At 38.2% G+C, this 27,888-nt stretch overlaps 1 protein-coding gene across 2 annotated transcripts in view; it reads right to left on the reverse strand.

The window, feature by feature from the left end:
- Positions 1-4,840: 4,840 nt before the first annotated feature.
- LOC139750445 (uncharacterized) overlaps positions 4,841-27,888 on the reverse strand; it is a 110,661-nt gene continuing 87,613 nt past the window's right edge. For both annotated transcript variants that reach the window (XM_071665253.1, XM_071665252.1), the window contains exons 14-17: positions 25,570-25,696; positions 19,163-19,301; positions 15,777-15,897; positions 4,841-14,978 (exon numbers count right to left, since the gene is read on the reverse strand). In XM_071665253.1, the coding sequence (XP_071521354.1) occupies positions 14,890-14,978; positions 15,777-15,897; positions 19,163-19,301; positions 25,570-25,696 (476 nt within the window). In that variant the 3' untranslated portion in view covers positions 4,841-14,889. The remainder of the gene's footprint in view (positions 14,979-15,776; positions 15,898-19,162; positions 19,302-25,569; positions 25,697-27,888) is intronic.

The following is a 27,888-nucleotide window of genomic DNA, read 5'->3' on the forward strand; positions in this document are numbered from 1 at the left end:
GTACGTTTCATTCCACCTCTACCTCATTTGCAGTTGATTACATTCTTCCTGCTCCACCTCATTTGCAACTGTCTGTCTCCTTCATGCTACACCTCATTTGTAGTTGGGTGTTGAAGGCAATTCCATGACAGACATCGATAAATGTAGGTTTTAAAAACTTAAAGGGTTTTTCTCTCTGAGTAGGTGTCCCACAAGTATGAAAGATTCTCAAAAACATCAGGTTAAGCCCTTCTAACCCACAGTGTCTCTGGTAAGGAAACACTGACCTTTCCCACCTTTTGCTATCTATTCAACCAGTTCACCCATTTTGGTCTTCCTTCAGTCAATAAGAAACAGCCACAGAGATGAATTTATTGAGAGACTCCTGCTTGCCACCTAAGAGATTAGAATTCACAGAATGCAGGCATCAACCCAAAAGTGGCTAAAGCAAGCAGAGAGAGAGAGAGAGAGAGAGAGAGAGAGAGAGAGAGAGAGAGAGAGAGAGAGAGAGAGAGAGAGAGAGAGAGAGAGAGAGAGAGAGAGAGAGAGAGAGAGAGAGAGAGAGAGAGAGAGAGAGAGAGAGAGAGAGAGAGAGAGAGAGAGAGAGAGAGAGAGAGAGAGAGAGAGAGAGAGAGAGAGAGAGAGAGAGAGAGAGAGAGAGAGAGAGAGAGAGAGAGAGAGAGAGAGAGAGAGAGAGAGAGAGAGAGAGAGAGAGAGAGAGAGAGAGAGAGAGAGAGAGAGAGAGAGAGAGAGAGAGAGAGAGAGAGAGAGAGAGAGAGAGAGAGAGAGAGAGAGAGAGAGAGAGAGAGAGAGAGAGAGAGAGAGAGAGAGAGAGAGAGAGAGAGAGAGAGAGAGAGAGAGAGAGAGAGAGAGAGAGAGAGAGAGAGAGAGAGAGAGAGAGAGAGAGAGAGAGAGAGAGAGAGAGAGAGAGAGAGAGAGAGAGAGAGAGAGAGAGAGAGAGAGAGAGAGAGAGAGAGAGAGAGAGAGAGAGAGAGAGAGAGAGAGAGAGAGAGAGAGAGAGAGAGAGAGAGAGAGAGAGAGAGAGAGAGAGAGAGAGAGAGAGAGAGAGAGAGAGAGAGAGAGAGAGAGAGAGAGAGAGAGAGAGAGAGAGAGAGAGAGAGAGAGAGAGAGAGAGAGAGAGAGAGAGAGAGAGAGAGAGAGAGAGAGAGAGAGAGAGAGAGAGAGAGAGAGAGAGAGAGAGAGAGAGAGAGAGAGAGAGAGAGAGAGAGAGAGAGAGAGAGAGAGAGAGAGAGAGAGAGAGAGAGAGAGAGAGAGAGAGAGAGAGAGAGAGAGAGAGAGAGAGAGAGAGAGAGAGAGAGAGAGAGAGAGAGAGAGAAGGTAGGTAGGTTGAAAAGAATTGATGCCATGAGAATTATTGGGATGGAAGGATCGTGATTTCACTCTAATTTACAGAGAAGTGGAGGAAAAGCAACCCGAGAAGTGCAAACAGTATTCTATACTTGACCCAATAAAACACTTGCAGATGTGAAATAGCTGCATACAAGAAACATAATTACAGCATCAATACAAACTCCCAACTTATGAGAAGCAGACTTTGTAATGTTGATTATTTGGGGTTTTCTGGACAGACTAGAGGATATGGTTATGCCTAACATGGTATTAATGGTTTGAACTGTGGTATTTGGACGTTGAACAAAATAGAAACTAATGATTCTTAGAAAGAGAAATAGGAAGATATTTCATTTAGCACTAGTAATTTTTACAAAGTTACTACTTCTCCTCTGAAATGTAGTACAAGACCAAAATGAGAGAGGAAATATAATAATTATCAGAAACAGAATATGTACTAAGGGGGGAGGGGATGAAAAGTGAGGTGAAATATGTAAAGTGGAATCATTAGCATAAGAGTGAATAAGGTTAGAAGCGAAGATAAAAAATCATTTACTCAGAGAGAAAAAAAAAAAATAGACAATAGGACAGAACCCTGAGGAACACATGTGTGTGTGTGTGTGTGTGTGTGTGAAGTAGTTATAAACTGAATCCCATGTGTTCAATGGAAGCATTACTGTTTCATTTGCTTATTTCTCTGCATGTGTATATCAAAATTGTGTGTGTAAATCTTGTCAAACAACACAACAATTAGTTGATGTAGTCAAATGACCCAATGAAGCGGAATCCTACTTGCTAGCACTGCACTAGCATGGGTTCTGGTAAGAGGGTTAAGCTTCTGGCAACCCACTTCATAAGTCAGGGCAAGAATCTGGATTGTGAACATCAAAGACTAGTGGAGGGGTGTGTGTGTGTGTGTGTGTGTGTGTTCCATTAACAACTGCTGTGATGCAACAGCCTGAGAGGAAACTATGCATTAGAAAACGAAAGCGGTGAAACCATCGGAAGGGAATTTAGAAAGCAAAGATTTATGCCACATCCTCTCAAATGCTTTAGAGATGTCAAGGGCTACGACAAAAGTTTCACCAAAATCCCTGAGAGGAAAACCAGAAGACTGTCAAAAGACCTAGCTCTGCAAAATCCACTGGTGATCTGAAAGATGGGAATGGGATTCTATGTATTTGAGAAAATGAGAGTTTAGGGGAGTTTCAAACACTTTGGAGATAACAGAACTGAGAACTGTGAGGCAACAGGTTGAGGAGTTAAAGTGGTCTCCTTTCCAAACAGAAGGGAAAAATGGAGTTTTACACTCATATGTCCAAAATACTTCAGTACACCCTCTTCAACTCTCAACCATAATCTTTTTATTACCACAACTTACCCTAACATTTCTTACTTGATCAATTTTCCTCCCACCACACTTTGTTCTCACACATTTCATTTCTAACACACTTACTCTCTTCCATACATTCTCATTTATAACCCAAATTCTGCATCTATACAACAGTGTCAGGACTACTGTGCCTTCAAAATTTCAAACAAGCCCATCTTTGTCCTCCTATGTAGTGACTTCTCTTCCCACATGTTCCTCAAATCATCTAGGATCTTTACACCCTCATTTCAGTTCCCATGGTTCCATTTGCTATCATATCCAATCCAGATGTCTAATACCTCATTTCCTCCATGATTTCTTCATTCAAACTCACACCTCAATTAACCTAACTTTTGCAATGCTAACCTAATAACCCTGCTTTTATTCACATCTACTCTCAACTTTCTCCTTTTCATGCACTCTCTTACACTCATGAACCACCTTCTGCTGTTTCTCATTCAAATCTGCCACCAGCATGGTGCCATCAACAACAGTGACTGACACACCTAAGCACTCCTCCCCCTGAGAGACTACAGACCTACTCCTCTCTCTCTCTCTTGTATTCATCTTCCTCAACACTCCATCCCTAAACAGATTAAACAGCCTTGGCTACATCACTCATCCGTGTTTCAGACCCACTCTCACTTGGAACCACTAACCTTCCTTTCTACCTACCGGCACACATGTCTTGCTCTCTTGATGAAAACTCACTGCTTTTAACAGCTTTCCTCCCAAACCACAGATTCATAACATCTTCACAAGGCATCTCTATCAACTCAATCATGTGATTTTTCCATGCATACATACAAATTCTTGTTTCGTAAGTAATTTTCACATAAATTCTTTAGAGCAAACACCTGATCTATACCACACTGTTCCTTCCTAATCTGTGCAAGCACCATTCTCTCAATCACTACTCTCCCATACAACCTAACGTGTAAACTCAACAAACTTATACCTCTGTAATTCAAACATTTGCCTTTGTCCCTTATGCTTTTATAAATGACATTATACAGGCATTCTGACAGTCCTTAAGCATCTCAACATGATCCTTAAATACACTGAAAATTTTAACAAGCATAAATAAAACTTTCATTCCCTTTCTACGGAAATTCAACTGCAATCTCACCCACTTTAACCACCTTGTCACATTTCATCTCAACCAATGCCTTCACCACCTTTACTCTTTTCACTGAACCACCTATCATGACCATGACTCTCTAACTTCATGTACCTTCACAAGCCAAGCATCCTACATTCAACAATCCTTCAAAATACAGATTCCATTATCCCTTCATCTTATTTCTATCTGTTACCACTTCCCATTTGGCAACTTTACCAATGTTCCCATTTGTTCTCTACTTTTTCTTACACTATTAAGCTCCTTCCAAAACACATTCTTATTCTCCAAGAGGTTTGCTGATACTCACTCAGCCCAGTGCTCCTCTGCTCTATTTCACAGCCCTGGCACCTTATTCTCATCCTCCTGCCACTTTCTCTTGTACGTCTCCCAATCACTTGCACTCCTTCCCAGAAAATAATGATCACACACCTTTCTTTTCTCTCACATTTGAAACTTAATTTCATCATCACGCTACTCTCAACCCTTTCTCATCTTTCCAACTCCTAACTTTAGCATGCCACTCACTTCTCCCACACTTTTAAACAGCTTTCCTATATGCCTACCATTCCATACCCACTCCCCTAGCTTCACTTACTCTCCTTTAGCCATTCCACACTCAATCTCTCCTTGTCTTCACAGGTGCCTCTTCTCCAAGCTCACATACTTTCACTACCCCCTTTCCACCTCTATGTCATTTCCTCTTTTCCTAAAGCCTCTTCAAATCCTCACCATCACCTCCACCAAGTAATGACCAAACATCCCACCAGTTGCCCCTCTGCAAATTCACATCTAGGAGTCTCTCCTTTGCACAGTTATCAACATTTATTAAGTTTTCCCCAGCTCTTATAATCCAGTTTCTTTTTTTATCCACATTAGTCCACATTAATATGGGGCTCACTTCCTAATACTCTTTTGCACATTACCAAAGCCTCATCAGCAGAGCTATTCCTTTTTTAACTCTCACCCTCAAACTATCCGCTGACATTATTCCTAATATATTCCCAAACCATTCTTCCTTTTTCCTTTTTGGTTTTGTTTCAAGTGAGAACAACCAGGTTCTTCTCAAATATAATGTTTACCTCTCCCTACTTCTTTTATCATTTTTTTATTTATCATACTTTGTCGCTGTAAACAGACGAAAGAATGACCCAACCCACCCACATACACATGTATATACATACACATCCACACACACACATATACATACCTATACATCTCAACATATACATACATATACACACACACAGACATATACATATATACACATACATAATTCATACTTTTTTTTTTCTTTTTCATACTATTTGCCATTTCCCGCGTTAGCGAGGTAGCGTTAAGAACAGAGAACTGGGCCTTAGAGGGAATATCCTCACCTGACCCCCTTCTCTGTTCCTTCTTTTGGAAAATTAAAAAAAAAAAAAAACAAGAAAGGGGAGGATTTCCAGCCACCCGCTCCCTCCCCTTTTAGTCGCCTTCTACGACACACAGGGAATACGTGGGAAGTATTCTTTCTCCCCTATCCCCTGTCTGTCCTAATTCATTCCCGCTGCCATCCCGCCACACATGAAATGACAGCCCCCTTCCCCCACATGTGTGCGAGGAAGCGCTAGGAAAAGACAACAAAGGCCACATTCGTTCACACTCAGTCTCTAGCTGTTATGTATAATGCACCGAAACCACAGCTCCCTTTCCACATCCAGGCCCCACAAAACTTTCCATACTTTACCCCAGACACTTCAAATGCCCTGGTTCAATCCACTGACAGCACGTCGACCCCGGTATACCACATCATTCCAATTCACTCTATTCCTTGCATGCCTTTCACCCTCCTGCATGTTCAGGCCCTGATCACTCAAAATCTTTTTCACTCCATCTTTCCACCTCCAATTTGGTCTTCCACTTCTCCTCGTTCCCTCCACCTCTGACACATATATCCTCTGTCAATCTTTCTTCACTCATTCTCTCCATGCGACCAGACCATTTCAAAACACCCTCTTCTGCTCTCTCAACCACACTCTTTTCATTACCACACATCTCTCTTACCCTTTCATTACTTATTTTGGTTAAATCCACGCACATTCAGACAACCCATCCTAAGCCTTCAGAAGGATGAGCAATCCTCACTTCTGTTCCAACTTTTAAAAATTGAAATACAAAGAAGGGTGTTTCTAGCCCCCCACTCTTGCCCTCTTTAGTCGCCTTCCATGACATATGAGAAACGTGAGAAGTAATCTTTCTCCTCTGTCCTTGGAAAAAAGAAAGATGTAATGCACCATTAATATGTCATGCAGTTAGTTCAATCTATACCAAAATTTTGGGGAAAAAACTTGTTTCCAAGAGGTCTAAAGCCACTGACCTGGCCAACCTCCTCTCACAGTGGTCCTGAAGTCCCTGATGTGAACATGAATCTTGTAATGAAGTAATCATCTTTTTTCATATATATCTAAGTTTGCAACAAAGCATCTGCCCATCTCTAATACAAGTAAGAAGTGAGGCCTCCATATCTCAACCTCCTGCTTTGAGGTCAAGCCCTTTTTTGATGGCTTGATGGTAGCCTGTAACTTTGTTATGCCTCTGTGGTGGAATCCCAAGATCTATTGACATAACAAAAAACATATCTTTTTCAAGGTCCATGACTGGGTGGCCAGCAAAAGATGGTTGCTTGAATGGGTGGGCATGTCGTCGTAGTTGGTCTTTTACAAAACAAAAATGCATATATTCCTCCAGCTCTGCCAAGTATACAGACATCTACACAGAAATACACACACACTAAAAAACATAAAAAAGAGTGTTTAAGAGATAGGACCCATATGTGTAGACCTCCCTTCCAATATTCTACAAACTGGTAATAAGTAATTACATAAACAAATATATATCCTAAACACTATAGGTCCATCAGCTTTAACATGGAACATACAACATTCTAATGATTTAAATTCAAAGTTCATTCTCAGATTCTTAGAGAGAGGTTTCACCATGAATATTTGATAACTAGAATCAGTAATTCTTAAAGATACCACCATTCTGACTTATACCTAAAGCCTAGTGTACCCTATGAATTTCTCATTAATTCAATACCTACCTTCCAAGTGGCATTTCTCATTAATGTAATACCCAACTTTCAAGTAGCATTTATCATGAATTTAATACCTAATTTTTACGTAGCATTTCTCATTAATTTAATACCTAACTTTCATGTAGTGTTCCTCATCAATTCAGTACCTGAATTTCCAGAAGAATTCATCAAGAAATCAATACCTAACTTTCATGTAACATTTCTCATTAATCAAAAAAGAAAATTTCATATAACGATCTTCAAAAGTTGCGCAATTACCACATGGACAAGTGCCAACAGTTTTGCAAAATATCAATGCAACAAATGTTTTACGGTAAGATCACTAATGAAAACTCCTTATGAAAAACCAGTTTATATACAGTAAAAAAATAAATATATTCAACATTACATTGAAACCACAAAGATGCACTATTATGTAATCACAATCAGTACACATTCTATATTACATGTGCTGCAAAGTATGAAAAAAAAAAAACATACGAATACTCTGCTTCAGGCTTCTTTATGGACTATCATAACTCTGGCAAATCATATTTCTTTGTTTAACCCTTTAACATTCATAAACATGGATCTTTGCTACATGATCAACATTAACAAAGGAAGATCTTTGCTCTGATGATTCCTGCCAAAAATCATGCTTAAATTCTGGGAAGGGGCAGGCGTACAGAGGGATGCATGTATGGGTGCCGAATGTCTCAACAGGACAATCACTCTCAGTAACCCTGCATACACAGTGTGGTAGGGAAGTGTGCAGTTTTGCTAGTCTCACATTTACCAATCTCTTTTGATATGTATACAGTACCTGTAGAAAAGTTACTTATAAAGTTATTAATAAAGTATACCAAAAATAACTACTCATGAAGGAATAAAAGAAAAATGACAACCATTTCATCAATATGTAAGGTTAGGAAAAATAACTGTGTGAATGTTGGGGGTTAAAGAAATAAATATTTCAGCTGGAACCAATAACACATTGATGATAACTTCACAGTATTTTTGAGATCAGTGTGTGAGGAAATTTTGTGAAAGAGTTTGGAAAAAACTATGGTAGGTAAATCACACACTACTAACTTGAGACTTGGAATAATTCTCATGCACTTGCTCACTCAATGTAGTTCTGACTGGGATAAAGAAAAAATTACAGTTCCTCTCTATTTACATTCATTAACAAAGTAACTTAAATTAGAAAACTATATACATTTGTAGTAATAGAGTAAGATATTAAACAATGAATGTCAATGTATTTTTGTTGAACAAAAAATTAAAATACTGTACATTAACTTCCTTCTGTGCAAGTCACAGTATAAAACAAGCAGATGCTATTCTACTGGCAGCTAACCTAATCAAAACAGTTTACATGTTGTATACTAAAGGAGCAGCCAGAATATTCATATTTCAATATCAAGGCCATAAGTACACTGTATATTACAAAAATAATTTTAGGGAATATATATGGGAAACCTAGGCACATTGAAATTGTGACATATAAACAAAATGGAACAATTCTGTTACCTACAATGAAGTTAACTAAAGGTGAGTGATAAAAATGTCAAATGTATTGTCTCTATGCATTAAAGATGGGTTATGCTAATCAATTACTCAATTTTACAAAGTAATGATATACTGCAAATAAACATGACATGGGAAAAATACAGATGGAGGAAATCAATACTGGAAATTTGTTTTGCCTTATACAAGTTTCCGAGGTGTTTTATCCATTCCTGTTTTCAGAAACAAAGATTCAATTCTGTGAAAAAAAATTAATGAAAACACTGATTTTAGTAAGATGACAAAGAAAGTTTTCAAAATGCATATCACACAGTCCTGTCTACTCAAGGCAGCTAGACCCCAACAAAGAATCCCATAAACTCAAGTCAGCTATCAACACTCATCAACAACTGCCCAAAAGGGATAAGCCACTCACAGCTAACAAAGAAAAAAAATATGTTCAGCCATGATCAATGAACTGCAGCTTTAAGATCAAACAAATGCTGGAAGAGTATCAGTTACAGAAAATGTAGCTCTACCAAGAGAACAAACATGGACAACAGGTGGTGCAAACCTCAAAGTCTCCTGTCAGAGTACAACATCAGTTCCTACACTTAAAGCAATTTTCTGCAACTGAGAGAATTCAAGGGAGATATCAAATCACATAAGAAGAAAGCTGTATACATGGGGAATGAATGCCAATACTCCCATTCAATTATCAAATACATCCAAGCAGTTCAACAATTAAGAGGACCAATTTCATCCACAGAACAGGTTCACTGATCAGATTCATCAAATCTGTTAATAGGATTATACTATCTCAAGGAAGTCATCAATCATCAAGCAATAAGCATTAAAGTTATACAATGGATAACCTAACTTTCAAATTTTGCTCAGTGTTATTGGTTGGTCTGTCTGAAGAATATGATGCTAACAGCTTAAAAACTGGTTAAGACACACTTCCACTCCCGATTTTGAACAAAAGAACTTACACAAAAATTAAAACAGGATTATTACTTCTCATCCTCAATTATAAAGTGATCCTGTGCAGGGTACATATTTCAGAATATATCCAATAATCTGAAAATACACATAGTAATAGAAAAGAAAACAGAAGTACATAATCTTAACTAGAGTTGTGGAAAAATAACACTTTCATTCTTTTCCTGTGTAGCTTCACATACATTAGATGAATCCAGTGATATATGCAACTGAATACATCAAGGGTGTGCATACATTAGTCACTCTTAAGCCTAAAGCTAAATGTAATTAACACAACAGCTACAGTAAAAGGAACTCTAAACTTGCACCTTCTAATGATTGAAAAGGAGGAATTTTGAGCTTTAACATGTTCTTTTTAATGACTTCAAAGGTAGAGTTTTCACTTTATGTATGGATTCAAATCATATATGTTTACATGAGAAGTTCTGAAGACAAAGGATAACTCAAGAATCAGCATTTTTTTGCACTTAGATATTTCAAACAATGGGATATAAATTCTAAAATTCATTAGAGTAATGCCTTCAACAAAATATTCTCAAGATTTTGATGGGGCTAGCTGATATATGGAAATCAATGAAATTAAGCAATCAAGTTTTTAATCAAACCAAATAAAACTTCAAAATTTTTTTTTTTTTTTTTTTTTTTATACTTTGTCGCTGTCTCCCGCGTTTGCGAGGTAGCGCAAGGAAACAGACGAAAGAAATGCCCCCCCCCCCCATACACATGTACATACACACGTCCACACACGCAAATATAAAATTTTTTTTATGATGATCATATATAATACACATAAAGAAAAAATTTAATACTGACGTTATATGGTCACCAACCAAACAAATGTGAATGAATATATTAGAGAGAATTCAGAAACACTTTACGAGCAAAAGTGAACACTGGAACACCTGCACCACCATGAAAGATTAAAACAACTGCAACTATACAGTCTTGAAAGTAGAAGAGAAGGATATATAAGTCTAGGCATGGCAACAGATAAGGGGGGGAGGGCTTGAACTAATACCAAACAAAAATATTTCAGTTCCCTGAATAAGAATATGGAAAAGCTATTCAGTTTTCTACTCATTTACATCTATGATATGGATGAAGTGAGCATTAAAACCTTCTAAAGAAAACTGGATGACTGGATAAAAATATGCAGAGGAATAACCAAGAATCAAAAACTATGAACAGCATGCAACAGGAAAGAGAGTACAGTGTAAATTACACAAGACAGATGTGGATCAGGTGTTTGCTTTGAAGAATGTATGTGAGAAATACTTAGAAAAGCAAATGGATTTGTATGTAGCATTTATGGATCTGGAGAAGGCATATGATAGAGTTGATAGAGATGCTCTGTGGAAGGTATTAAGAATATATGGTGTGGGAGACAAGTTGTTAGAAGCAGTGAAAAGTTTTTATCGAGGATGTAAGGCATGTGTACGTGTAGGAAGAGAGGAAAGTGATTGGTTCTCAGTGAATGTAGGTTTGCGGCAGGGGTGTGTGATGTCTCCATGGTTGTTTAATTTGTTTATGGATGGGGTTGTTAGGGAGGTGAATGCAAGAGTTTTGGAAAGAGGGGCAAGTATGAAGTCTGTTGGGGATGAGAGAGCTTGGGAAGTGAGTCGGTTGTTGTTCGCTGATGATACAGCGCTGGTGGCTGATTCATGTGAGAAACTGCAGAAGCTGGTGACTGAGTTTGGTAAAGTGTGTGAAAGAAGAAAGTTAAGAGTAAATGTGAATAAGAGCAAGGTTATTAGGTACAGTAGGGTTGAGGGTCAAGTCAATTGGGAGGTGAGTTTGAATGGAGAAAAACTGGAGGAAGTGAAGTGTTTTAGATATCTGGGAGTGGATCTGGCAGCGGATGGAACCATGGAAGCGGAAGTGGATCATAGGGTGGGGGAGGGGGCGAAAATTCTGGGAGCCTTGAAGAATGTGTGGAAGTCGAGAACATTATCTCGGAAAGCAAAAATGGGTATGTTTGAAGGAATAGTGGTTCCAACAATGCTTGTATGGTTGCGAGGCGTGGGCTATGGATAGAGTTGTGCGCAGGAGGATGGATGTGCTGGAAATGAGATGTTTGAGGACAATGTGTGGTGTGAGGTGGTTTGATCGAGTAAGTAACGTAAGGGTAAGAGAGATGTGTGGAAATAAAAAGAGCGTGGTTGAGAGAGCAGAAGAGGGTGTTTTGAAATGGTTTGGGCACATGGAGAGAATGAGTGAGGAAAGATTGACCAAGAGGATATATGTGTTGGAGGTGGAGGGAACGAGGAGAAGAGGGAGACCAAATTGGAGGTGGAAAGATGGAGTGAAAAAGATTTTGTGTGATCGGGGCCTGAACATGCAGGAGGGTGAAAGGAGGGCAAGGAATAGAGTGAATTGGAGCGATGTGGTATACCAGGGTTGACGTGCTGTCAGTGGATTGAATCAAGGCATGTGAAGCGTCTGGGGTAAACCATGGAAAGCTGTGTAGGTATGTATATTTGCGTGTGTGGACGTATGTATATACATGTGTATGGGGGTGGGTTGGGCCATTTCTTTCGTCTGTTTCCTTGCGCTATCTCGTAAACGTGGGAGACAGCGGCAAAAAAAAAAAAAAAAAAAAAAAAAAAAAAAAAAAAAAAAGATGTAGTATTCTCAGCACTAGCACTGTCTTGGGCAAAATGTCATCATAGAGACTCACAGGAGTTACCTAATAGGCCACATGTCTTGTAAATCATATGATTAAATTATTTGGTACTCTGGAGAAGCATGGTTTCAAAGCACAGACCTGTTGTTAAAATGGAGTGATCATCATTCCCCCATCCTTTCATATGATGGGGTACTATCATCCCTAGGACAAGAAAAAGAGGAATCTAAATGATTACACTTCAATGACAGCATACTCATTGTTACTGCTAGAAGACTGAATAACAAAAACTTTCCTTAGTGATAAAGATCGCAGGACATGGGTTGTCCACATTCCTGAATATGTAAGTAAAAATGAAGACTCTTGAATTTCCACAGATTTACCTTTGATACCTGACCTGCTGAGAAATTTAAACTCCCAGAATGAAGAAGGAAAACAAATTATTTCTAATTCCCATGGTGAGATCAATATTAAAATAACCATAGCATTCAAGGAAGACCACATACTGTTTAAATGCATCAGCAATGATTCCCATCTGGTTGAAAAATAAAATGTTGCAGTCCAAAAATAACAAGGTCTCAGTTTCAGTAAAGAAATAAACTGACTTCAAAAATGATCCTAAACATTCCTTAATGAGGACTGAATGAAAAGGAAACATTTCCAACCTAAGGTTGCTGGCACCTGTCTGAGACTGCACCTCGAGAATTTGGATGGTACACTGGGACTGACAACATGAGAACAATTACCTTTTGTCATGAAGGATGTAGAGATGCTGCAGTTGCTCTGTTGGAACTAATGCATCCCAATGAGATCGATGCTTACAAACATTTGTCAAATCATTTCATCAAATATAACACTATTAGCATCATCAAATGCAAAAGACGTGCTTAAAAGCTTAAATAATGCAACAGAAATTTTAACACATCTTTAGTTTGCCTGGCCAAAAGCCATTTGAGCTTTTACCATCACCTGGTGTGTAATGCCCATCATATGTCATCTTCCATCATCATCTTGTAGGCTAATCTTTCACATTTCAATCCTCTCACATCTTGTAGGCTAATCTTTCACATTTCAATCTTCACATACTACACACGGCCATTTGAACCAAAGTTGGCAGAGATAGTCCTTTGGGGTTCCCCTTTCTAAACAGTATCTGGTGACACTGAACTACTATTCATGATGGTTGCTGTTACTACCAAGGGAAGGTGAGTGATAAAGGCTCATGTTTTGAGGAGTTTTTGTCTCCTCCTCCTGATCCACTTTAAAATTTCTATTACCTTTGAAAAAAAATAATCCTGGTCTGTTTGAAATGCTTCTCTATCATTCTTTTTCAAATGGTCTAAAGATATTTACCTATAATCATTAAGTCCATTCCTACTCATACCAATGCAATCTTGCCAAAAAGGATTTCGAAAACTAGTGGGAAAAAAATGCAAGCTAGCACAAGGGATGGTACACCCACTTTCCTTGGGAAGACTTGCTGCCTTACTACCCTGTTGATTAAAAACCTTGGTCACTAAATAAGTTATTCTTATCCTTCACAGTATCATAATACCTTTCACTGGGTGCTTTTTTCCATTTCTATCTCTGCAACCATCAGTGACCTTGGTAACTTTCTTAAGAGGTAAATAATTTTATCAGAAATCCACGAAGACAAAAAATCTCTCATCAAAATGAAAAACATCGAAGAACATTCAATCACCTCTCAACATTAAACCACATGAAGATAAACTTCTAACAGCAACATGTAAGTCCTAGTAAAACTTATGAAATATATGCTGTTGATCAATAACACTATTATAAGATATGTGATTCGATGCTACAACATAACAGACATCGCAGTTTAACTTGAATAAATTTCCTCTAAAATTCAATCATACTAATTTGAGGAGAAACAAATCTAAAATGATTATGTACTTCACGAGAGTATCAATTCATAACCTGAAAATTCCCATTAGAAAAAACTGCAAGACGTAAAGAGAAACAACAAAAAGGGTAAGGTTCAAACAAAAAATTACACATTCCCAATCAACCTCCTTACCTTGTAAAAGGTCATATACTGAAGATAAACACAAGATAATCCATCTTCAATCATGTCCAAACCCCATGATGCCAGGAACCATAATGAAATGAGACTGGTTGATGATCTTAAAACATCACAACATCAGTACTTCAAATATTTTCTTTAGACTGTAAAACTGCCTGTACAATCCAATATGGATAAAAGATGGGTCCTGCTAAATCCACATGAATAACATTTTCCTCTGGTAACCATTCAGCTTGCAACAATACAGCAGAGGACCAATCCACAACTCAACCTGGTATGCTCTTATGAAAAACATTTCTGATAGCCAGTTTTCAAGGAAGGAGCTTTATAGACTAACTGGGAGGATGACAAACAGATGACTGTTTCATTACTTTCTAAGGGATGAAATGGGTTGGCCTATGAATGAAAGTTGTAAGGGAGTGCTGATGCTTTGCAATAATAGCTGGCCATGACTGGAAAGGACTGCTTGGTAAAAATTATTCAAGTTCTGGTGAACCCAAGGGTGATGAATCTCATTACATGCATGTCCTTTTCAAAACATAAAGTGAAATAACTTCAAGTTTGCACAAACCTAACTAATATGAAAAGTGTGTGATGTGTGATCAAAGAGGTACTGTACAGAAATTAAATTACATTAAATAAATCATGTACTGAACATTATCTGTGACACTTACGAATGATTTTGCTTTCAAACTTTGAGTCAATAAATATCACTTGAACAAAGTACATTCAATAATAACTATACCTTCAATAAACATACTGTTTATAACATCACTCTTAGTTCACTCACTGCCAATCAATATCAGATAATAAGCCCATTTCTGACTGGCTATTTCATACCTTTGATATCCTCTTTGACTTTCCACTGCATAAGATACATACAAGTCGTTGCATCTTCTGCACTGTCATGACCGGAAACTGTAGAAAAAATAAAAAATCAGTCTCACTAATGTGAAAGATGTTACTTCTGTAAGGAAAATTTCCTGTGGGAAAAAAAGTGTATGAAAGGAGAAAATTGAGAGTAAATGTGAAAAAGAGCAAGTTATTGGGTTATGCAGGGTTGAGGGACAAGATACTTGGGATGTAAGTTTGAATGGAGAAAAATTGGAGGAAGTGAAGCATTTTAGACATCTGGAGTGGACTTAGCAGTGAATGGAACCATGGAAGCAGAAGTGAGTCATGGGTGGGGGAGGGGGCGAAGGTTCTGGGAGCGATGAAGAATGTGTGGAAATAGAGAACATTATCTTGGAGAGCAAAAATGGGTAGGTGTGAAGGAATAGATAGGGTCGTATGGAGGAGGGTGGATGTGTTAGAAATGAAATGTTTGAGGACAAAATGAGGTGTGAGGTGGTTTGATCGAGTAAGTAATGAAAGGGTAAGAGAGATGTGTGGAAATAAAAAGAATGTGGTTGAGAGATCAGAAGAGGGTGTGTTGAAATGATTTGTACATATGGAGAGAATGAAAGAGGAAAGACATACAAAGAGGATACATGTGTCAGAGATGGAGGAAACAAGAAGTTGGAGACCAAACTAGAGGTGGAGGGATGGAGTGAAAAAAAAACTTTGAGCAATCGAGGCCTGAACATACAGGAGGGTGAGAGGCGTGCAAGGAATAGAATGAACTGGAACAATGAGGTATACTGAGGTCTACGTGCTGTCAATGGATTGAATCATGACACAAAAAAGTATAAAATAAATACAAAATGAAATCCTTACCATCATTTTGGATAATTTTCTTGAGGTACTCTGAAGCTAGGTTGCGAAGAGCACGTTTGTAGGGGGCACCCATCTTGTGTGGAAATACTACACTGGTATCCACAACTGTATCATGGATCAGCTAAAGAATAAACATTAGTACAGTATGCTAAAATATTCACTTATCAGCTTAGTTAAATTAAATCTATTAATGTTTTTCTTCATTTTATCCTTTCACACTCTTCTTTCACTCATCAACTTAGTAAAATTCAAAACTATTGGAGTTTTTCTTCACTTCATTCTTCACACTTTTCTTCCCCTCATTATCTTCTTTCTCTCTTTCACTATGGATAAAATCTAACTTCATTTCTTGATACCCTACAGTCATTCAAGACCCAAAACCTCTGTAAAACGACCTAACATATGGCAAGCTGCAGGAAGTCAGTGACAATAAAACCATATACAGATATACCCATATACAGTATCATTTCCATGGCTCTTTACAAGGACAATCTATGAAGGTAAAGTTACAAAGTGATTTCATGCAAAAGATGGTACAACATTCTGTAGTGCTTTCTAATACATATGAACACAGCAAGTGCACTGAAAGGAAAGTGCCATGGTCAAGGATGTAGAAAATTAAAGGAGAAAACAGGTGTTAATAGACATGGATTGCTTCAACTGCCTTATCAAACTTAAGACAAAAACATCTATGACTTTGGCAGAATGTTTGTTAGCTCTGAATTTGTAAAGCATTTTGTTTTCTTGCATAATCCCCTCCCAGGACAGCCAAACATATATGGTTTTATCTTTCAGCTTCTATTTTGATTATGTGTGAACTCAGTCTACCTTAGGGAACTGAACATTTCAATTGTGATATTCCATTCATTAAATATAAGTGTTTTTTGTGAACGTAAATTGTTTACCCTGGGAGACAAGATGTCTTTTCAATCAAGAACTCAAAGTGACTGTTTCAATAAATGGCTTGGTATACAATCTATATTATCCTAATATCAAAAACATGTAAAGTGGATTGTGCAAAATTAAAACGAGGATACACCGGTCTTTTTAGGGGAGAGGAGATGTAAAATTCCTTCCAATACAGTGCAAACAGGTTATAACATACAGGTAATTATATTTCTGAAAGTTTGAGATGTTTCCTTTCTTTGTCCCCCAATATAATTCATGCAGAACCTGTTTAAAATTAATGATTCTTTCAGGAACAGCTCCAGTAACAGGACAAGAAAATCTCATTAATCAGTGTCAGGAAGACATATAAACCAAGTAGAGTGTTTAGTGGCACTCAATCTGATAATAATCTGATATCAAAGTCTTTGATGACAATCTGAAAGCAAACTCTGAATAAAGGACACAAATGATAGGCAACAACCAGCAAACACAGCTTACAAAGAAATGGCATGGTCCACATATTCAAATGTTTTTATCAGTCATCACAATGAAAACAAAACAGTCAGGCGAATCAAACATTAGGAATTTTGTCTCAAGTATAAATATGGCAACAGACTGCTGAACATCCTCTTAGAAAGCAATATCTATTTCTTTCTTAGTGACCAACATTGTAATGGCAAAACTAGTCCCACCCGAAGACCATCTAAGGTGAAATAAAGAAGTAAACTAAAAAGATCTGGCTCATTCAGATATGTTTTATGGGATGTTATCCTGAAATCTACTGTTGAGAGAATATCATCCCAAAAGTCACACACTGTTCAGAGGCTTGGGTGTTGTTCAGAGGAGTCTGAGTTAGTACTGATGAGAATGATGCCAGGGCAAAGCTGTATCATCAAAATACACACACCACACGCTTATGGCAGTCATGTCAGCAGCATCTCATTCACCTCCTCATATATTCTTACTGCAAGTGGTAGGATCTGGTTTAACACAGTTAACAGGCAATGGATGATTTACCATGCATTTTAATCCCAAACTGCTGAATGTGTAGTCAAAACTGAAATAAAAAATTACTCATGATAATGGTTTGGGAGCAATTGTGGTGTTTAAAGAGCACATCTATTTTAGTGAAAATGTCTGTTGAATCATGCTGATGGGACTTAAGAGTTGGATCTCTATTGATGGTGAGTGGCTGTGTTTGAGCTGGTTTCTTTGCTTTGAGGTGTGTAACTTGTGGGGAAAAATTAGGATTATCTTTCTTTCTATGCCCTTGTGGTATATGCTTTTTGCTGGCTTAGTTGGAGATACTGGTGAAGTGTGAAAACTGCATGATCCAGGGAACAGAAATCATCTAAATTGAAATTTTGGAGCTTTGTTTCCATGTACTGTGTGAATGCTGGCCAATCTGATTTCCTGAAGTTTGTGTAAGTTTTCTGATGGTTGCATAGATAGGGGGGGGCTTGATGGTGTTATCAGGATGGGCAACTGATCAGAGGACAGTTTGTGTAGCATGCTGCAACTAGTCCTTGCGTGTAGTGCTGTCATATTGGTACAGCAGACTTAGAGATCTGATAATGTGATAACTATAAGTGATGATATGCTTACTGGTGATACAACTTTCAGGGAGGAATTCTAACATTAAGAATATACTAAATGCATGCCACACAGTGTTACCATGTGCATGTGTGGGGCATTTCCACATGGTGGCTCAGTACTTCTAAAAAGGTGAAAAAATTGAGTACAACAACTCTATCATGCCAAGGAAGTGGCTCAAAATCCCAATGATTACATGGATTTATGGGACACTACTGACTCCAACAGCTTAAAAGATAGCAATGTTGAAAATGGATTACTTCTATACAACCTGTAAAATGACTAAAGTTCTTTGACCATATCAGTGAAAACCACTCTAAATTTTGGCCCATGCACCATTCTATCTACATAACTACAATCATAGTTAACTTACTATCAAACTATCCTCTTAAGACAAGCAAAATTATCTGCAGCTATCACCAATATATCCAAAGCTCTAGGGTGTTGTTTTAACTAGAGAAGCTGAAGATCCACAAATCATGCAAAGCCTATACATTAACTGCTAGCTTTTGGATGAAAAATGGAAAGTTCGAAGAACAGGATCACCACATATCACCATTCCTATTTCTTCAATATAAACATGATTCTCTGACATCATTCCTGTAATCCAATCAAACATTATTTTTCCATAACTCATATCAGGTGTCCAGTGAGGGGCTATCTTCATGTAATGTTCAAGTCCATACATTTTACATTATACTGTCTATCATTAAACTAAACCTTTGATTTTGAAAAATAAACAAAAATACTTTTGTCCCCCCAAAAAATCTCAATAAATGAAAAGGACTTTCAAAGAAAAATTGTCAATATCTTCTGAACAACAAAATCTTTAAAATTCCTCCACAGATTTATGAAATTGGATCAAAGCCCAGAAAAACCCATTTTGACACCTAATGATGATTTACCTTGAGTGCCTGAAAATCAGACTCAAGACTGTGTCCAATGAGAATAGTCTTATCTGAGAAACGTGTGAGCAAAGCAGCCTGCACATCTAGCAGTGTTGTTTTCACATCTTGTAGGTCACTTTCGGTTATCCCTGAAAACCTGTGAAAGATGAATATTTTAAACACGATCAAAAAACTATTATAGACCTGTATTGCTAATCATGTAATAGTTTCAATGCAACAAAAAGTGCACCCTGTTTCAAAATATTTCTAAAGGCATCTCCCCACATTAAAGCCACAAACCAAGCTTTACAATGATTTGGAAATTTAATAGTGGTGAAAAGTATAAATTGCATCATACTAATAGGACAATATTAATAAATCTTATAACAATTTTACCAAAACTACAACCTATGCAAATCAATCATACGTGCATCAAAAACATTTCCTGAAATTCATTTTGTAATTAGTTTAAATAATAAAACAGTAAACTGAGCAATGTGACCCATACTAAATAAACACTAATATTTGAGTGTGCAGCATGTACCCAGTAAACCATATCACTCCAATTCACTCCATCCCGGGCTTACCTTTCACCCCTCTGCATATTCAGGCCCTAATCACTCAAAATAATTTTTATTCTATCTTTCCATCTCCATTTTGGTCTCCTTATTTTTCCTTGGTCCCTCCACTCCTGATACATATATCCCATCTGTCAACCTTTCCACACTCATTATCTCTATATATACAAACCATTTCAGCACATCCTCTTCTATCTAAACCACACTTTTTTTAGTATCACACATCTCTCTTACCCTTTTATTACTTACGCAAACCATGCTGGGTTGTCTAAATCTGTGTGGATATAACCAAGATGAGAACAAAGAAGAGATGAGAGATGGGAATAATGTTCATATTATGAGAGACAAGTGTTTTTTAAGGGCAACTGAGTTAGTGTGACAGCAGTTTTGATGTTAGAGTTCATGTAATAGTGATGGGTAATTTAAATGTGTGAATGATAAATGTCACAATTGAGAGTATAATTGGGAGAACTGGGGGAATTCAGCAAGATGAACAGGAATGGTGAACAGATCTTGGAGCTGTGAGAAAGGGAAAAGAGCTGTGGGATGATGAAGTAAAGTTGCTAGTGAGAAGAGAGGTATTTGTGCATTACTTACTGGGAGGGAGTGAAAATGACAGGGAGATGTACAAAACAAAGTGACTGGAGGTCAAAGGGATGGTGCATTGGCTGAAAAGAGGGCAAATGAAAGTTAGGAAAGCAATTATCAAAAAACTTCAGGGAAAATAAATGTTTGGGAGGAGATTAACAGTGTGAAAAAAACATGACAACAAATGGAAACAATGGTGAAAGGGGCAAATGGAGAAGTGACTACAGGTAGTCATGAGTTGGAATATACATATTTTGAAGGATTGTTGAATGCGTTTAATGATAGGATGGCATACATATTTTGAAGGATTGTTGAATGCGTTTAATGATAGGATGGCATGAGTAAGGTGCTTGGGTCAGGTAGGTATGCAAAGTGAGAGCCATGGAAAGTGCTTTTATGAGGAGAGCAAAGGCAGAGAAAGTCTTGCAAAAGATGAAATATGGCGAGGTGGCTGGGGTGGATTGTACTTCAGCTGAATTTCTAAAGAAAGGGCGTGAATGTGCTGCTGACTGGTGCACTGTGGTATCAAATGTATGCATGAATCATGGTGAGGCACGTGAAGATGGGCAAAATGCATGTTTAGTGCTACTGTATGAATGTAAGGGGGAAAAGATGAATATTTGAACTACAAAGGTATGAGTTTGTTGTGTGTACCTGCTAAGTTGTAAGGGAGAGTGGTGATGGAGAGGGTAATGGCAAGTATAAATTATAGATTGGAGAGGAATATGATGGTTTCAGGAATGGTAGAGGATGTGTGGAGCAGGTGTTTGTTTTAAAAGATGTGTGTGATAAATACTGACAGAATCGGAAGGATGTACATGTGGCTTTTATGGATCTGGAAAAAGCATATGACAGAGGTGACAGAGATGCCTTGTGGAAGGTCTTATGAATATATGGTAAGAGAGGAAAAATGTGAAAAACACTAAGTTTTTATGAAGGGTGTAAGGCATGTGAGTGAGCAGGAAGAAAGGAGAGTGAATTGTAGCACGTGGAAATGTGTCTGTGGCAAGGGTGTGTGATGTCAACATGGCTGTTTAATTTGTTTATAGATACAGTGGTGAGAGAGGTAAATGTAAAAGTCCTGGAGAGAGGGGTGAGTATGAAGTTGGTTGGGGGTGAGGGGGACCTGAGAAGTGAGTCAGATGCTGTCTGCTGACGACACAGCCCTACTGGCATGTTCAAGTGAGAAACTGCAGATGTTGGTGTTTGAGTTTGGGAGAGTGTGTGATAGGAGGAAGCATAGCAAAGCTGTTAAAATTAACAGGGCAAAGGGACAGGTTAGTTGGGGTGTGAGTTTGAATAGAGAAAATTTGGAACAGTGAAGTGTTTCGGAAGAATTTGACAACAAGTGGAACCATGGATAAAGAGAGTGGGCCATAGGGTGGGTAAGAGGGTACAGGTTCTGGGTGGACTAAGAAAAGTGTGGAAAGAAAAGAGAGATCATCTGGAAAGGTGACAATAGGTACGTTTGAAAATGTAGTAGTCCCACCATTGCTGTGTACAAGGATGCAAGAAAAATATGAGGTGTGAGGTGGTCTGACTGAGTAAGTAATAGAATGTTAAGACTGATGTATGGTAATAAGAAGAAAAACCTCATTATAAGGACTATTTTTCATGCTGAATTCGAATCTGGGGTTGAAATATATGTTGGGGACATTAAGCCTGTAAGTATTCAATGGTTACTCTTCCAGAAGATTCTGTGAATATTTGGTTTGTATTTATTGGAGATCTGTCACCTTGGGAAGCATTTTGAGATATTTCCTGTGATTATGTCAAGTATAAAATTTCTTAAATCAAATTTCAATTAAAAAACATAAAGGTTTTCATACTAACAAATTCCCTGAACTATCATATATTATTACCTGTAGTTTTGGCATTTTTGTGAAGATAAAGATGCTTGAAAATCTGGGGTTGAAATATATGTTGGGGAACATTAAAGTCTATATATAAGTAATAAATGGTTACTCTTTTAGAAGATTCTATGATCATTCAGCTCATATTCAATGAGTATCTGTCAGGTTGGAGAAGCATAATATTTTCCATGATCATTTCAAGCAAAGAAGCATTTCATTATGTCATAATTCACTTTTAAAACAAAAAAGGTTTTCAGGTTCAAAAATCCAAGAACTATTACTTGAAATTTTGGGTATTTTTGGCAGGATAATGTATTTCCTTGAAAACCTCGGTATAAGGACTATTTTTCATGCTGAATGAGACAATAGTGTTGAAATATATGTTTCACTCATTAAGGCCAGTAAACAAGAAAACAATTATTACTCTTAGAAGATCCTGTGATTATTTGGTTTGTATCTTGAGTATCTGTCAGCTTGGGAAAGCATTATGAGATATTTTCCATGATTATGTTATGCATACAAGCGTTTCATTATGTCATATTTCAATTTCAAAACAAATGACTGAACCAGAGCATGTGAAAAGTCTGGGGTAAACCATGGAGAGGTCTGTGGGGCCTGGATGTGGATAGGGAGTTACACATGACAGCTAGAGAGTGAGGGTGAACGAATGTGGCTTTTTTTGTCAGTTTTCCTGGCATTACTTTGCTGAAGTGGGGGTGAGCGATGCTGTTTCCTGTGAGGCAGGGTGCACCAGGAATGGATTGAAGGCAGCCAAGTATGAATATGTACATGTGTATGTATGTATATGTCTGTGTATGTATATGTATATGTGTATATGCTGATATGCATTTGTATGTATATGGACATGTATAGGTGCTACTTCACTGGAAGGGAGGGGGACGCTATTTCATGTGTGGTGGGGTGACGCCAGGAATGGATGAAGGCAGCAAGTATGAATATGTACATGTGCATATATGTTTGTGTATGTGTATGTATGTATATGTTGAAATGTACATGTATGTATATGTGTGTGTGTGGGCATTATGTATATGCATGTATATGTGGGCAGGTTGGGCTATTCCTCGTCTGTTTCCTTGCACTACCTCTGTTGGGGATGAGAGGGCTTGGGAAGAGAGTCATTTGTTGTTTGCTGATGATACAGTGCTGGTGGCTGATTCGGGTGAGACACTGCAGAAGTTGGTGACTGAGTTTGGTAAAGTGTGTGAAAGATGAAAGCTGAGAGTAAATGCAAATAAGAGCAAGGTTATTAGGTTCACTTTGCTCCTTCATATCTAGCTTCCTCTCAGGCCAATCTCCCTCTGTGGTTGAGGGATTAGCCTCCCACTCTTTCTCCATCAACAGCAGTGTCCCTCAAGGTTCTGTCTTATCTCATACACTTTTCTCCTTTTTATCAATGACTTCCTCTTTTTCAAAAATAACCAAATACACTAATACGCTAAGACTCAACACTGCATTCATCCACATACTTCACTTCTACTCCTCTTGCTCAATCTCCACCTTGCCTTGACACAGCTTCCATACTAAACTTAGAATTGGACAAGACATCTCAGTGGGGCAGACAAAATCTAGTTAAGTTTAATGCCTCCAAGACCTAGTTTGTACCCATCTCTCCATCAAAAACTTCTAACAACTCTCATTTCTCCTCTGACTGTTCTGTAATTCCACCTCTTGAATAAGTGAACATACTCGGTATTTCTGTAGCATCCATTCTTTCCTGGAAACTCCACATTACAGAAATAGCTAAGTCTGCCTCTAAAAAACTGGGAGTCCTGTTATATGTTGAAATTTTTTCTTTTGAACTGTGGCTTCATTTATACAAAGGACTGATTTGTACTTGTCTGGAGAACTGCTCTTAAATCTGGGTGGTTCTGGCTCTACATCCTTGCTTGACAGAGTTGAGTTGAAAGTGGTCCAACTAATAAATTCTTCCAGGTTAACTTCAGGATTTGACCCTTTGCCCAAGGCCATGATGTTGGTTTGTGTTCCCTCTTCTATAGATATTACTTTAGTTTTTGCTCTTGAGAGCTGGCTGCTTGTGTGCCCCCATCCACTGGCTAGACCATGCAGTACTTGGCACATGATTACTGTGTGACCATTGGCAACTTAAGGGTGTGTCCTTTTGATAACTGTTTCTTTCCCTACACCTCAAAGTTTTAGAATTCTTTACCCCCTCATGTCTCTCCTAATAACTATGATCTAGCACATCTTAAAAGATGGCTTTTTCATTTCATCCAAAATTTGTAAATACTTTCCCATGTCTCTTCTTTTTCCCTCCTATAATCCTCTCTATTTCATTTCCTCTCTATTTCATTTACGGCCTAGCCTTGATATGTACTTCTGTCCATGACTGGAGCCTCAAATGTAAAAAAAAAAAAAAAAAAAAAAAAAAAAAAAAAAAAAAAAAGTGTTCATAAGGTAAACATCTGCAAGTTGGGAGCCCCTGTACAGTAGGTGGACTAAACCAGGGTATATGAAGCAAGCAGGGGAAACCAGATTAAGGTCTGAAAGGCCTGGTTGTGGATAGATGTGTAACATGTGCTATCAAGGTATATATGTGAGATGGAAAGACCGCAAGTTTGTGGACTGAAAGCCAGTACCCTAGATGAAGCAGGAAGAAAAAACAGTTATCTGAGCTAAAAGAGCAAAACTTTATGGTCAGGTAGTACCAATAATTTACCTCCCTAGTTGGTGGCTGCCTATCAGATAATACCTACCAATGGGGAGAGGGAGATCAAGAAGGAGACTAAAGTCTGGAGTGAAGAAGGCTTTAAGGTATAGGGACTGAACATTCAGGAAAAAGAGGTGTGCACAGGATAGAATGAATCAGATAATCAGTGACATGAGGCAGAAGTGGTGTACTGTCAATGAGCTCAACTAGGGGATATAAAGCATTCAAAGAAAACTATGAAGTAGATTTTGGGGCTTAGATGTGAATGGTAGGTTCTCGTTTACAGTATAATGTACAAGAAAACATAAGAGTTGATGTTTGCAATGGAGGCCATTGTTCATTCGTTCCTGATGCTGTTTCACTAAGTAATGAGGAATCAGCTGTGTAAAATAAAAAATAAAAACTACATTTCCAGCCCTAAAACATCTACTGTAAAATACATGGCTAATTTACATAAAATTGCCACCTACTTGCAATAGCTCCCACTCACTTGTGGTAACTATAGGTAACACAAAATTTTTGGACAAAATATCAAAGTACAGGGCTTTGTGAAGATGCCTCTGATACAACATATTTAGTACTTGGAAAATATTTCAAACAAATTGCCTAAACTAATTGTGGAGACTGCCTTACTGATATACACAGATTTCCATGAAGCTTTGATATGAACTGTATGCACAGCAAGCACTTATAATACTTACAGTAACTTTTTCTTACCTTGTATTGTAATCAATGATGGGGTTTTCAGGTTTGACTAAATTTTCATAAACTGTGTTTCCTTCTGTATTCACAACTGTCACTCGAGTGAGTTCAATGCCACTTGTGGTATAACACATCTCACAATCTGTTAGAATTCATATGTGATGAATAATACATTACAAAAGAAATGAAAAATTTGATACTGTTGCTGATGTATAATAAAGCATCAAAGTTTGAAGTAGTACTGTGGGAAAATATGACATATCAATCAAATTTCAACCATTTACATGAATATGCAGATCAACTAAAACTAACAAACATATGATCTGGTATAAAATAAAAAACTAGGGAATAAACTTGAGACAGAATTCACTGAAAGTGTCTATATCTATCCATCTATCTATCTATCTATAAGCATAGACAGATAGATAGGCCTAATGTACTTTGAGGCCTGGCTGTGGATAGCAGGTCGTGGTTTTGGTGCACTGTACATGACAGCTAGAGAATGGATATGACTGAATGCTGCCTTTTTACACATGTTTCTGGCACTGCCTCGCTAACATGGAAAACTGTGAACAAGTATGTGTGTGTGTGTGTGTGTGTGTGTGTGTGTGTTTCTATTAATTCATTATACATAATCGCTGTTTCCCACAGCAGTGAGGTAGCGCCAGGAAACAGATGAAGAATAGCCCATCCACTTAACTCCACATATATATACATAAACGCCCACATATGTACATATACATACATATACATATTAACATACACATACACAGACATTACATACATACACATGTACATATTCATACTTGCTTGCCTTTATCCGTTCCTGTCAATACCCCACCCCAAGAAAAGCAGCATCGCTACCCCCTGCTTCAGCAAGGAAGTTCCAGGAAAACAGGCAAAAAAAGCTATATTCATTCACATCCATTCTCTAGCTGTCTTGTGTAATGCACTGAAACCACAGGTCCCTATCCATATCCAGGCCCCACAGACCTTTCCATGTTTTACCCCAGAAGTAATACATACCCTGGTTCAGTCCACTGACAGCACAATGACCCCAGTATACCACATTGTTCCAATTCACTCTATTCCTTGCATGCCTCTCACCCTCCTGTATGTTCAGGCTATCGTTCAAAATCTTTTTCACTCCCATCTTTCCACCTCCAATTTGGTTTCCCGCTTCTCCTTGTTCCCTCTACCTCTGACACACATATCCTCTTTGTCAATAATTCCTCACTCATTCTCTCCATATGTCCAAACCATTTAAACACACCCTCTTCTGCTCCCTCAACCACACTCTTTTTATTACCACACATCTATCTTACCTTTTCATTACTTACTTGATCAAACCACCTCACACCACGTACTGTCCTCAAACGTTTCATTTCCAACACATCCACCCTCCTCCGTACAACACTACCTATAGCCCATGCCTCACAACCATATACCATAGCTGGAACTACTATTCCTTCAAACATACCAATTTCTGCTCTCCGAGATTGCATTCTCTTCTTCCACACATTCTTCAGTGCAGCCAGAACCTTCGCCCCCTCCCCCACCCAGTGACTCACTTCCACTTCCATGCTTCCACCCTGCTGCTAAGTCCACTCCCAGATATCTAAAACACTTCACTTCCTCCAGTTTTTCTCCATTCAAACTTACATCCTTATTAACCTGTCCCTTATCGCTACTGAACCTAATAACCTTGATCTTGTTAACATTTACTCTCACCTTTCTCCTTTCACTCACTTTTCCAAACTCAGTCACCAACTCCTGCAGTTTCTCACTCAAATCAGCCACTAAAGCTGTACCATCGGCAAACAACAACTGACTCACTTCCTGGGCCCTCTCATCCCCAACACACTACATACTTGCCCCTCTCTCCAAAACTCTTGCATTTATCTCCCTAACAACCTCATCCATAAACAAATTAAACAACCATAGGGCATCCCACACCCCTGCCACAGACTGACATTCACTGGGAACCAATCACTCTCCTCTCTTCCTACTCATACACATGCCTTAGATCCTTAGTAAAAACTTTTCACTGCTTCTAGCAACTTACCTCCTACACCATATACTCTGAAGACCTTCCATAAAGCATCTCTATCAACTCTATCATGTGCCTTCTCCAGATTCATAAATGCTACATACAAATCCATCTGTTTTTCTAAGTATTTCTCACATCCATTCTTCAAAGCAAACACCTGATCCACACATCCTATACCACTTCTGAAACCACACTGCTCTTCCCTAGTCTGATGCTCTGTACATGCCTTCACCCTCTCAAAATAATTTCCCAGGCATGCTCAACAAACTTATGCCTCTATAGTA

This window comes from Panulirus ornatus, chromosome 9 (assembly GCF_036320965.1).
Source record: "Panulirus ornatus isolate Po-2019 chromosome 9, ASM3632096v1, whole genome shotgun sequence".
Taxonomy (NCBI): Eukaryota; Metazoa; Arthropoda; class Malacostraca; order Decapoda; family Palinuridae; genus Panulirus; species Panulirus ornatus.